The 13,692-nt window shown below is 31.3% G+C and overlaps 1 protein-coding gene across 1 annotated transcript in view; it reads left to right on the top strand.

Moving 5' to 3' along the window:
- The first annotated feature begins 357 nt into the window (after positions 1-357).
- The window catches only part of LOC139486779 (uncharacterized), a 40,678-nt gene continuing 27,343 nt past the window's right edge, over positions 358-13,692 (top strand). The window contains exons 1-2 of the mRNA XM_071271741.1: positions 358-942; positions 2,640-3,040. Of these exons, the coding sequence (XP_071127842.1) occupies positions 2,992-3,040 (49 nt within the window). The 5' untranslated portion in view covers positions 358-942; positions 2,640-2,991. The remainder of the gene's footprint in view (positions 943-2,639; positions 3,041-13,692) is intronic.

Genomic DNA, 13,692 nt, shown 5'->3' with positions numbered 1-13,692 from the left:
TCAATCAATTAAAACTAAGATTCACAATTAAGTGTAAAAACACTGCAAGAATTACAAATTTTCCAATTTTAATACCTGCTGTTCAGATTCATTACATTAAATCACTAACGCATACAACAACCCGTTTAGATTGACCATATTTAACACTATTTTTACTTCTTTTCAATCTGAAAACAGACAAGGCGCCATTTATTTTATGCAGTCTTAATTTTCAGCTACAGGAAACTGTTATATATTAAACAGGCGTACTATATTGCGGATTGAAAAAACAGATAAATATTTATTTCGTTTATTGGGAAATAAATATATTTTATTTTCGAAATAAAACAACTGTTGAACTCATCTCGGGTGAAACTTAATAGAAATGATCAGAAATCATTAGAATTCATTAATTGGACATGAAATTGAAAAGCAAGTCTTATCGGAATTCATCGGATTTTACTCTGCGTTAGATATTATATGCATTGATTCTTAATTGAACAAAATCACATCTTTTGTCTATTTAATTATAAATGTCAAAGCTAATAAGAAAAATGCATTTAGTGAAACAAAACATCAGATAAAAGGTTCTACGGCATACATTCGGACTTTAGAAGTGCACTGAAGGAATACCGTGGTGTTCGGTACACATTTTGTTTTATACTTAAAATGTCAGATTTTAATGAACTTTTTCGATATAAGTACATTACTGACGCAATTATTGGAATTGAAGAAAAAAAACATTATATCGTGGTATAACTATTTAAAAAAATCAACAAGCAAGTATTAAAGATTCTTAAGTGTTACGTAATTTATAAGATGTAGGACGAGAGAAAAAAACGTCCTCACGTTATAGTTATTGTCATGTAAACTTGTAATTGCTAATGATTGTAATAGCTACAATGTTAAAAGCAGTTGATGTGAACTGATGTGAACTGAAGCAAGGTTTCGAATAGTAAGATTGTAAGTATATTCAATATTTATTCCGTTTGAATACATTAATATGTTAGTACGATTGTGGCGAATTACGGTTAGTTGTTCTTGTTTTCAAATTTCGTTGGAGTAATGATTTTTAAGAGAAACATGTTTTCTTCCATTTTGAAAAAGAATACATCACCTTATTGATTCATAATAGAACGACGATGTTTCAGCGAAGTATCAAGTGTTTATATACTAAGACATGATTCGGCTTTATCTTTGACACTTTTTTTATTTGAAAAACAAAACTGACGCAAAATCTGTTGACAATTCTTACGTCTGCCTATTCTGGTTTTGCTAGTTTGTTTTAATATAAATTGCGCCATCATTTAAGATTTTACATATATATCGTTCGGATTTTACATTTCTTTTTTTTTTTTTGGTTTTCCAATATAAGTTGTCAAGTACTTAATGACGAGAAATGCATTTTTAGAGTGCACCACTTTTTGAATTGCACCGATAAATTGTTATTTCTCTCAATCTATTTATGACTTTCGAACAGTGGTATACTACTGTTGTCTTTATTGATAGTTTCAAGCAAACTATGCTTTTCACTGAACTGATACGTATTTTGAGTTTTGAGTTTTTACCTCGCAATGATAAATTGTACAGTCTACAATCTGCTGCAAGACAAATCGACTTTCTATACCTTATGTCTTTTTTTCCTATTTCAACGTTTAGTTTGGTTTTTTAAATATTTTGACCTCGAACAATACTGAAGAGATATGCTTGTATTGTTGACATGCGTATCTCGTTAAAGTTATTACTAAGACAATTATTGTATGTACAAGTCAATCAATTTTTAAACTTCTTCTAAATGCTTCATGTTACTCTAATTAGCAGATTAACTGTATTTAAATGGTAAAAATGTGGATTGACCCCTCAGCTTTTCAATTTAGAGGACAACACGCTACCCTGATTTGACTTTTAAAATTGATTTTTTGAGTTGTAGGATGTATGATCTAAAGTGATAGTTTACACCCAGCGTTTTATAACCATACTATCATAGTGCAGACAAATTACCAAACTGCTTTGTTAATTTCTTTATGGCTGAAAACAAAATAAATATTTTTGTAAAGATGCGATAAAAGTTATAAATATCCCGGGAATGAAAATCTACTAATTGTCACTTTAAAAAAAATATTATAGTAAATATTAAAACTTTCAACCAAATCATAACTGACTAAAATCTCGGCATGGGCCGTCTTATGAGTTTGTCATGCTATTATCTAGTTAAATACTTAATGTATCTATATTCAATAGTTAAGTAGGCTTACAATGATTTTTGCACCATCATTCTATTTCAAGCCTGCATCAATAACATTTATATGCCTCGATAAGAACATCATTTTACAAATCATTTTCTATATTAAACAGATTAAATCAATGTCGATGACTTTTCAAGTATTTTTCAGATGAATTAAAAACTTTTACATTAAACTTTTAAAATGGATTGTGTTTTTAATTCCAACTGCTATTGTGTTTATCTATTAAGGCAGAATTTACCAATACACATTCCGTAATTGAGGCCGTCATGCGTTGGTTCTTAACGTTCAATATGTTTACTTTTAGACAAAAGTATGTTTGCTAAAGAGACTCAAACATTATCATCTATGAAATAGAGTATAGGAGAATGACTGGAAATATCATCAAAAATAATAATCATTGTCTTTTTGTTACAGGTATATTTGAACAGAAGGTTCTTAGAAACCAATCGATACTTAAGAGCAGAGATTTACTAAATCACCACACGATGCTCTAATTAGACTATTTAACCCAGGCATCAATGGGGACGTCAGGTGCGTTATGACGTTGTAATAACTCGGATTTTTTTACATGAGTAGTCCGTTCACTATGTTGATTATCTGCGCAATGAACATAGTATTAATAAATCTCTGAAGGAATCCTTTTCGGTAACATTTTGTCTTATTCGATGAAGATCTTTTAACAGTAGTCAGAATGCAATAGTAAAAATTTAGAAATGTGGACTTTGTATATTGTGAACAGCCTTGTGAAAACTACAACATTAAGAAGATGACAACTGTTACATTGTGGAAAGTTCTGGTTTTCTGTGGCATCATAGGTGAGTTATTTTATGTTTTTCTTCTTTTTACATTTATCTTACTATTTTGTAGATGAAATATGTTTACATTACTGGCATTGTTTCGAGACATCTGCATGTCCAGTTAGGAGAATGAGAAGGCTGATGTTAACGTGTGCGTGTATATTTTATATTTTGAAATTCCATACGTATTTAAAAGTAAGCTCTTTGAATCAGATTTCTAGATTTAAAATCGAGTCTTTTTAACAATTATGCATGCATTTTTTTTTATTAACCTTTCTTTTATCTATGATATAAATTCCAAAAGAAAAAATATTTTGTACTTTACGTATTGATAATTGCAATGGTAATCAAATTCATTATTTATTTATGTGTCATAATGACGAAGTAACAAGATTACGACACAAGTTTATACCGAATTACAATAGTGTAAACCCTAGAGATGTAAGATGAAAGGTCAGCTGTCTTTATGTAATGTAAAAGTCTTGAATAATTTGGAAATTTTCACTTAAAAAACTTGAAATGTCTATATTTTTTGCCGATAGGTCAAATGTACTTTTACATAACAAATTCACTGATTGGGTAATATTTTCCCTTTCTATCTTGTTCAATATTGTTCAAATGTGTTTGTTATATTTGTCTGCCTCTCCTATTACTATGTAAAATATCATGGGTGTTAATATAATTTAAAAGTTCTAAAGCCTATGATTTGAATGTCTTTTATGTGACTTACCGAATTAGACTATTTATTGGGTTTGTAATAACATAAGCAAAATGACGGGTGCCACACGTGGAGCAGGATCTGCTTACCAGTACCCTCACTAAGAACCTGAGAACACCCCAAGTTTTTGTTGGGGTTCGTGTTGCTTAGTCTTTAGTTTTCTATGGTGTGTCTTGTGCACTATTATTTGTCTGTTTGTCTTATTATTTTTGGACAGGGCGTCAGTTTATTTTCGATCTATGAGTTTGACTGTCTCTCTGGTATATTTTGCCCCTTTTTAACATAGCTTCCAATTGCATCTTTTCAATATTTAAGTGCCAGTCTTTGTAAGAATCAGGCAATTTAGGTAAAAATTAAAACATGATTAGAAAAAACCAACCGAGCTAATCATGCTATTTAATACTAACCATCATCCTGAGTTAAAAAGTATTAGTCTTTCGTTTGTGTGTGTCTGGTAACATCAAATAACTTTGTTAAAAAATCGGTTAGAATGATAGCAAATTACAGAGTTATCTCCCCTTATTTGTTAATTTCTAGTGCATTTCAACCAAATTGTATCTTCTATTACCAGAACAGAAAATGGAAATGAATGTTATTATTGTGCATAACTACATTTATGAACTGAAATCAATGTCAAATTGGGTGGGTTTTTTGGTCATGTTTTCACCACTGCCTGATTCTTAGGCAGATTGGCACTTAAGTACTTAAAGTGAATACAGTGAAGAGTTGAGCGCCACGTTACCCTGATTTATTCGGAGTTTCATTCATTTTATGTTTTTTAATCTATCGAAAAGAAAAAATTAAAACGAAAGAAGCCACTCATTAACTTTTACTCAATAAATGTGTTCGTTTTAGATGTATTGTTTTGGTTTGTCACTTTCAGAAATTTATAAAATGATTGGATGACTAAAATATGAGATCAAAACCAGCAGGAAAATTGCAAATAAAACAGGGGGGAAAATGCATGTACAATGCCAGCCTAAATGACAGTAAAGGAGTGTTTTACATACCCTACATCTCGTTCATCAACAGAGATGTATCATAGCAGTTTAATAAACAACCTTGTTAATAAAATATTGATAAATTTAGAAAAAATTGTTCCAAAATATCTTTGTAAGGCTACATGGATTGAACAGTAATTTGAAATTATTTTTTTTTGTGACTTTCACCAACGAAAATTCAAACATTGTAAGCTTCATCCAAAGAAATCAGCAAGCTTTGAACAAGTACTCTTGACATGAAACATATTTCAGTTTTGATTTTCAGCTTCGACGACTGTTTCCTTTAAAGTTGAATTTTGTCCAAAAAAATCTTTTCTTATCGATTTTCCGTTTTGTGTTGATTTGTTTTTTAGAATGTTCTCTTTCGTTTATTATATATTTGATTTGATGGTTGTTCATATTTTTGTTTCCCTTGGAATATTTTTGTTTTATTGTAGAAATTATTTAATTCAGTAAGCATCCGTTTTGTTTATAATCAAATATGGTATTGAGCATTTTTTCACTTCACCTGTTTTATTTATGACTTCATTATTCATTCAATTTTCATACAAGAATTACAGATAAAACAGAGGACTATCGTTAATTATTAAAATTTAGTACGTTTGTACTGGAAATCATTGTTCAATAATTTAAATACGCGCTATCCCTAAATGCCCTGACAATCATTTAAAAAAATACACATAAATTTACAATAATCTCTAACAAGAGAATTCACTTGATTTATGATTTTGTTTAGATGTTTCTGAATATGTTGTCTTATAATAAAACACCAGGCATCTTCTGGAATTTCTAGGAAACATTTCGTTAAATTTAACAATTGTAAATGTTACAAGACTCAAGATTCGGACGATGACATTTTGACAAGGAACTGGCGTCATTTTAAAAACACTTTACCTCAACTACCTTAGTTTCATAATAGGCATTAAAAGAAGGAATAGCTAAAACCAACAGTGGTGATTATAGATAAGTTGTCGTTTTTCAAGTGTGAAAAAAACCCACACACACATATAGTGATATTTATATAATTTATATAAAACAGTAATCAAACAGCTCACAGGTACTCCAAACTTGCTCGCAACTATCAATACATTAGAAATTGTCAAGAGATACGTTAACGTTTGCGTTGGAAGTAAAATCACAAAAATACTGAGCCCTAAGGAAAATGCAAAAAGTAAAGACGCTTATCAAAATCAAAATCAAAAGCTAAAAAACACATCAAACGATTGAATAACAACTGTCATATTTCTGACTTGATACAGGCATTTTCTCATGTAGAAAATGGTAGATTAAACATGGTTTTATATCTAGCTAAACCTCTCACTTGTATGACAGTCGCATAAAATTCCATTTTATTGACAATGGAACTAGGAATACTATGTTTAATTCATTTTTCACGTGAAAATTTTGTGTCGGGATTAACTTGGAACTGCTAACTCGTTTTCTAGATGTTAGGTTACTTTGTAACAAATGAAATCAAAATGTTTTGTATTGCTAAAATCGTATTCTGTTTACGGACAAAGACTGAGAGGGTTCTAAGGGAGACCTCATACGTTACTTATTAAATAAGATGTGGTATGATTTCCAATGAGACAACTCTCCACAAGAAACCGAATTTCACAGAAATTTACAACATAAGATAAAGGCAACAGTAGTATACCGGTGTTCAAAAGTCTAATTCTTGCAAATCTATTGCAAGAAAACAAATCCAGGTTACAACAACACCCGTGGAAAACACATCAAACACAATTAGGTTACCGTAAGGTCTTCAACAGTGAGGAAAGCTCATACCACATAGTCAGTTTTATAAGGCCCCTAAATCACAAATTTTAAACAATTCAAAGGAGAAAACTAATGGCCTTGTTGTTTAAGTCGTCATTTATGTTTTTTTTAATTTAGGGATAAAGAAGTTTACATATGCCAAACTATATAGTCTCAGTGTCTCATCTCCTTACCTTCGATTCACACGACAAATTGGTAATCGCATTAATATTACAGGAACTTACAAAAATGACTCCTTTTTTTGCACATAAATTAAACAAATTGTTTAGCTATTCTATACTGCTGGTTAACCATATTAGACAACTGCATCAAGTTTCTGTCATAAAGATAGTACTTGGCATTTGCACTCATTTTCATTCAGCCAACTATATATCAGGATCTAGGTTACAAAAGTAGAATTAATACTGTTTTTTTTACGATATTTTCTATGAAAGTTTTTATACTTTTGTTCTGCATCTAAAGGAAATACACCAAAAGACTTTAACGTTTAAGTTCATCTGCTCTCTATTTGAATATTACATTAATAAATGAAATCAACAAAATGCAGTTACTTATTGTTCAAGGTGGCCATATATTGTAATTAATTTTTAGTACCTTAACAATTGAGAAGACTCATCTGTTTTAAAACCATATATGCATATTAAGTTACGTCGATTTAAGATAATTGAAATTTGCATGTGAACCGACTGTGCTCCTTTTAACACTTACTTATTTTCCATATACGATAATTTGATATATTGTCTTCACATTCAGGTTGAATAGAATATAGCAGCATTCTCCACTTTCCCCTTCCCCATCAACAATATCGTGTATACAAATACTGTTAACACACTTATTTTCGCGTGCGATTCCATTTTGCAAGTAAAAAATAACGTGAAGTTGCAAAAATTGGATCTTCTATTGTATGATTAAGTCAAAAATAACAAGAACACTCACAAATAAATCGCTGCGATACATATGTCATTTAAAATTGAGTAAATGCAACTTGAAGTATCCTATAAATTAAGTTGGTTTAGATTCGAGCATCACTGATGAGGCTTTTGTAGACAAAACGCGAATCTGGATTAAATTCAAATGATGGAATCTATGATGAGTTTATTTACAACCACTTGGTCGATGCCACTGCTGGTGGAGTTTTAATTCCCCGAGGGTATCACCAGCCAAGTAGTCAGCACTTCTATATTTCTGTGCTTACATGAATTATCATTGATGTAGTCATGTTTATAAATTAACTGTTTACAAAACTTTTGAATTTTTGAAATACTAAGGCTTTCCAACTTCAAGGATAGATTGCCTTAGCTGTATTTGGCAAAACTTTTAGGAATTTTGCTCCTCAATGCTCTTCAACCTCGTATTTTACTTAGCCTATTTAACTTTTTTGGGTTTTTTTACGAGTGTCACTGGTAAGTCCTTTGCTGACAAAACGCGCGTCTGAGGTAAATACAAAATTTAATCCAGGTATCTATGATGAGTTTATTTACAGTAGTTAGATTTTAAGTTATCAAATCTATTTGAGTTTAATTTTTGAAAACGCTGATTTAAAGGATTATGCCAACTTTAACATTTCTATTATATATTTACATTGGTGATGACCATATCATTTGATTGCATGAGCACATAATATCCACAACGGCTTTTGATGGATATATGTTGCTCCATGTTTAGTTTAAATGTAGTGTTTTGTAAAAGAGGAACGAAAGATACCAAAAGGACAGTCAAACTCATAAATCGAAAATAAACTGACAACGCATTGGCTAAAAATGAAAAAGACAAAAAAACAATAGTACACATGACACAACATAGAAAACTAAAGAATAAACAACACGAACCCAACCAAAAACTAGGGGTGATCTCTGGTGCTCCGGAAAGGTAAGCAGATCCTGCTTCACATGTTGCACCCGTCGTGTTGCTTATGTGATAACAAAACCGGTAAATAATCTAATTCGGTAGGTCACATTCATGAAAGGGAAGGGGATTGTAGTAAGGAACATATCCGATATCATTTGTGAAACGGTTATTCCATAACGGTCAACCAACTCGTGATGGTGTCCGTAAAATTTACGAAAGGATGATTTCAACTTCACCATTTGGAACTCTTGGTTTAATAGCTTCCTTGTGAGCAGCAAACCTCTATCAAGAAAATCATGATAGGAAATGCAAGCACGGGAATATCGTATCAATTGGAAGATATATACCCCGTATGCAGGAGCTGCTGGAATGTTGCTACTTAGAAATGGAAAGTTCACAATTGGAAAGCTGAAATCACCTCTTTTGTCGTAAAGTTATGTTTTCAACCAGCCCTCATTGTCAATTTCTAGATGTAGGTCAAGATATGAGGCCGACTTAACTGTATCTGTAGTATCCTTTATCTCTAGTTCGATGGTATAGATGCGTTCAACCTAGTCACCAAATTTTGAATTATTTAGTGAAAGAACATCGTCTATATAGCGGAAAGTATCTTTCTTCCTAGAAGTTCCTGCATGAAGTCAGCCTCATAATAATAAAGAAACAAGTTTGCAAGTAGAGGGGCACAATTTGTTCCCATTGGAATGCCGACAGTCTGTTGAAAAACACGTCCCCCGAACGTAACAAATATGTTGTCAATCAAGAAATCAAGCATCTTGATAATATCAGTTTCAGAGATTTTTTTGTTTGAATCAGAGTGATCCTTTACAAAGTAGGATTTATCCCTCCCTAAGACAAGATACTTGTATCTACGTTTTATATGAAGCAAAGCAATACCAACTCTTTCAAATTGTCTTTTAGTTTGGAATATTGAATACTTGTGTAAAGAGTAGAAAAGTCAAATGTTTTAAGACTGTTACAAGATGAAAGAGACTGAGATTGTATGTACTCTAAAAGATCTTTGGAATTTTTAAGTATCCACATCTGATTCACGCCACCTGTAGAATAGGCCGTTTCACAATAACTTTGAAGCCCGTCTTTGATTGCTGATAAAATAGATGTTAATAATTTAGAAAGAGGTTTCGTGGAGCACTTGGAAGACCCAGCAATATACCGTTCTTTGTAAGGACACTTATGTAGTTTAGGTATCCAATACAGTGATGGAAGATCCAGTTCTTCATCTTTGGTTGAAATTCCAAAGGAACATAGAACAGACCTATGATTATCCAGGATTTCCTCTTTGGTAAGTGTCGTGAGGGTATATGTAGAGTTTCCAAGTGAATTGTCAATACCTAATTCGTTTATCAAGCAGTTAATGTATTGCGTTTTACACACAAAAACGATGTTGTTTGGGGCTTTATCTGCGGGGACAACAACATATTTGTTATGGAGGTAGGATAAGTGTTTTGCAACATTTGGGTCTTGAAATATTGACGTAGCATGGGCATTGATAGACCCATTCAGTTTCTTAATTCTGATTTGTAAACTGTTGGTTTTTTTATGTCTTTTTTCGTTGTTTTTTTTTTTTGCAATGATATCGTAGGGCTCTCTTCGACTTAAAAGTCTTGACCCTCTTTTTTATCTTTCGCCTATCTCTTTTGTAATATCTTTTTGTTTCTTAGATCACTTTGAAATCGGTTTCATAAAATATATTAACATTTTGTCCCCAAATTTCATTGTTTAGTGAAACATTTCCCATCCGACTTAACGAAACTAACAAAAAGACAATCAAGTATATATTATGTTTTGGATTTTTTTTTATTTCTAAAGTTGTACTTATTATCGTTAAGTTGAAACTCTTCAATTCTCTACAAGTAAAATTGTTTGAGTGTTATCCCTTGGTATTTTATACTGATAAACAAGTCATATAAACTCCACGTGTTCATGAACATCTTCCATTAATCATAAAACAATTACCATGATTACATTTTAGATAATATAATTACAATCTTTATTGCTCTAAGCTGTTTCTAACAGTTCCCAGAAGACAATTTAAATTGTGCTAACCTTTAACCCCTAATGGCTTCTGCTACGAAATATTAAGATGTTAAAGTAACATAATTAGACGGATAGTGCTCGGATGTATAAAACTATTTACAAATTAAGCAGAAAATGTGCTATTTTTAACCTCAGCGGAATTTATTTAAACTGATTTTTATTTGTATTATTGGGCGGCAAATTGAAGTCAATTGCATTTATCTATTGACACGCGATTCATGGTTAATTTGTATTTAAACAATAATTCGTTTTGTTATTATCCGATGCAATTTCATTTTAGACCAGACTTCCTATCCCTAGAGAGAAATCAGATATGAACTATGATTTCTGCTTTATAAAGAAAAATATTCTTTTGCCATCTTGGACCATTTATCATCTTGTAATATTTGTACACTTTTAACCAGCTAACCTTAGTTAAATATTTCAAAGTAATTCTTATCAAGAACGTTGGCAAATTGGTGCCATCAAATCTCACTAGAATCTATCTACTCGCAACAACACATTAAATGGCAAAATAAAGTGAACAAACTTCTAAATAAGGCAAAACGAATCATATGGAAATAATCTGTATGTGAACGTTAATTGTTTTTGGATAAACTTAGTCAAGTAAGTTTGAGATTAAACGTTTCGTTAACCAATGATGTTTGTGTTGTCAACCTATTAGGTCCAAAACAGTTAGAAAGCATAACTTATGAACTTGAAATTAACAAACAACAAAAACGAAACACGTAAAAATACCTAAATAATATGGTATATTATTCTTTGAAACATCCATAAATGGAAGTAGTCTTTTTTTGTTTGTCTTTTTATTGTTTGTTATTGCCTTCTTTTTATCATTTATATATATTTTGTATTGGAAAGCATGTATGAAGCCTGTAGTACAGTGGTTGTTGTTGGTTAGTATTTGTCATATTTGATTTTTATATATTGTTGTCATAAATAAAACGGTGTTAATTTTTTCATCTGAATTCTTTCACCTTTCTACGTCGGGTCATTACATCGCTTGGTAAGTGGGGTGGGGTAAGACTAAACGGTATTCTGTAGTTGCTGACATCTGCACATTTGGTCTCTGTTGGATAGTTGTCTGATTGGAAATCAACTCAACCCACGCCTTATTTTATATTCGTAGTATTGCCACGGAATAGCTTATAGCATTCAAAACACTATAATGCCCTCCTCGACGGAAAATCTAGACGTTATGTACTTCTGACCAGTTCTGTAACTTTCCATACTTGTCCATATATAGGGCAATTGTGATTTTTATCGACTTATATATTGATAGAAAAAGAGTGGCGAAAGACACCCAAGTAATAACCAAACTCATAGATTGAAAACGAACTGACAATGCCATAACAAACCTCTTTTTAAAGAAATAACCATTACTTTACAGAAACATCAAACAACATATAAAGACTATCATAATCCAAAAACATATAGACAAAATACTTTTACGATTGTCAAGAGGGCACTTTCACTTCATTTGCTCTAGGGTAACCAACTACATCCAGATCTTTATTCCTATAGACTGTCTTCAAAATCAAGGAAATGTTATACAAGATAAGATTTACCGCAATGCTTAACATGAAGAAAATCTAATTAGTTCCCTTTACTTTGATTGACTGAAATTTAATGTCATATTTTGTTTACAAAGCCTTTAGAATAAAACTTCATTCTTTGAGCCTATAAATTATATTGATAGTGTTATATCTTCTACGAAAAAGATACCATAAGTTAGCAATAAATCACATTTGGTCTAATTCACTTTGTATAAGCGTCAACATCAATTATAAACAATGCTGCTCGCCCATTAAGCGCGTTTCAGTCCAATTGCTCGTTCTAAGACAGAAACTGTCTACAAATTGTATTAGAAACGTCAACGACGGTGGAGCACAATTAAATTAGCCTGATCATATTAGAACTAATCAAATAAGACTAAACCAACTCATTTCATCTACGATACTTTACAAATTATAGAATATGTTAAAATACAAATTGTTCTGGACGTCTTTTTGTCTAGCTTTGTAGCCTTTAGAGAACGATTATATAAGAAAAACATAAGTTAAACCAAAAAGAAGAGAAATATTTATATTTCAATATCTTTTAGTCTAACAAAAATCTTACGATTATAACTCTACACGCATACTGTTCGATAGATAATCAGAATTAGTCACGCAATAGTTAGATGAAAACTCCTTCTAACTTATTAGACTTGTTGTAACCAAATTTTGTAGAAACCACCGAAGGAGTTTTATATTGGTATTTTTAGTGCAGATTCACAGTTAGGAAAATAGAAATATAATCACGCAGGACATTTATCAAAGTTGATGTTATTCTACGGTTCTCTATTCTCAAAACTCACAGTTTTCAATAGGTGAACATGAATCGGGTTTCAAAATCAATTTTGTCTTTCTCTTATTATGTCTGGAAAAGAAAAATCGTATTTGGTAATTACTTTTTTAAGCCGTCCATACGACTGAGCACTAAATAATGTAACAGGAGTTCCGAAGCGTCAATGTTAAAACAAATACAAATATTGAAAAATAGTAAGCATTGTACGATGTACATAACGTAAACATTATAGCAAGCTGTAAGAAAGACTATTACAAGGTCATGTTGATGTTAGCTGGAGAATTATAAGCCGTTAAATGTGTGTCTCATCCGTTTGTACAGGTCTTGAACAATCAAATATGTTTAAACTGACCTAACAGAACATAACAAGAAAATTGAACATCAATTCCAATAGGATCTCCAAACTCAATCATAGTCATACAAGTTGATCTGAAAGAAAAAAGAAATTTGTTCCATGATAGTCAATTTTAATATAAAGTATTGTCAACATGCAGGCTAGATTTTTAACATTAGTTATATGTCTTTTGTGACAAATTGAAACCGACCATCAAAATCTAGGGTAAATTATTAAGATATACCTTTACCTATAGAATAGTTTCTAAAAGGTATCAAATTCTAAAATTTCCGTATATGATTCTGCTTAATCATGAATCTGTTTTCGAAAAATAAATATTTATCGACGGATTTAACAGATTCTTTAAAAAGAGTATTGTACACATCTAAGTTAAATATTACTTCTAAGTTTTGTTGCACATTATACGTTTCATTTGGTTCTAACTAGAACGATGACACCAAGTCCGTTCTTGTTAAGCTTCCCCTTTGAAATAACTTGAATTCAAATTTTTAAATATATGGAATTTGCACTATTTCAAAACATTAATTTAGAATGAGTTTGCACTATATTTTGTCATTCATGATAT

The sequence above is a fragment of the Mytilus edulis genome, chromosome 8 (genome assembly GCF_963676685.1).
Source record: "Mytilus edulis chromosome 8, xbMytEdul2.2, whole genome shotgun sequence".
In the NCBI taxonomy this organism is placed as follows: Eukaryota; Metazoa; Mollusca; class Bivalvia; order Mytilida; family Mytilidae; genus Mytilus; species Mytilus edulis.
Note: the sequence above shows the minus strand (reverse complement) of the source record. Positions and strands in the feature narration are given on the sequence as shown.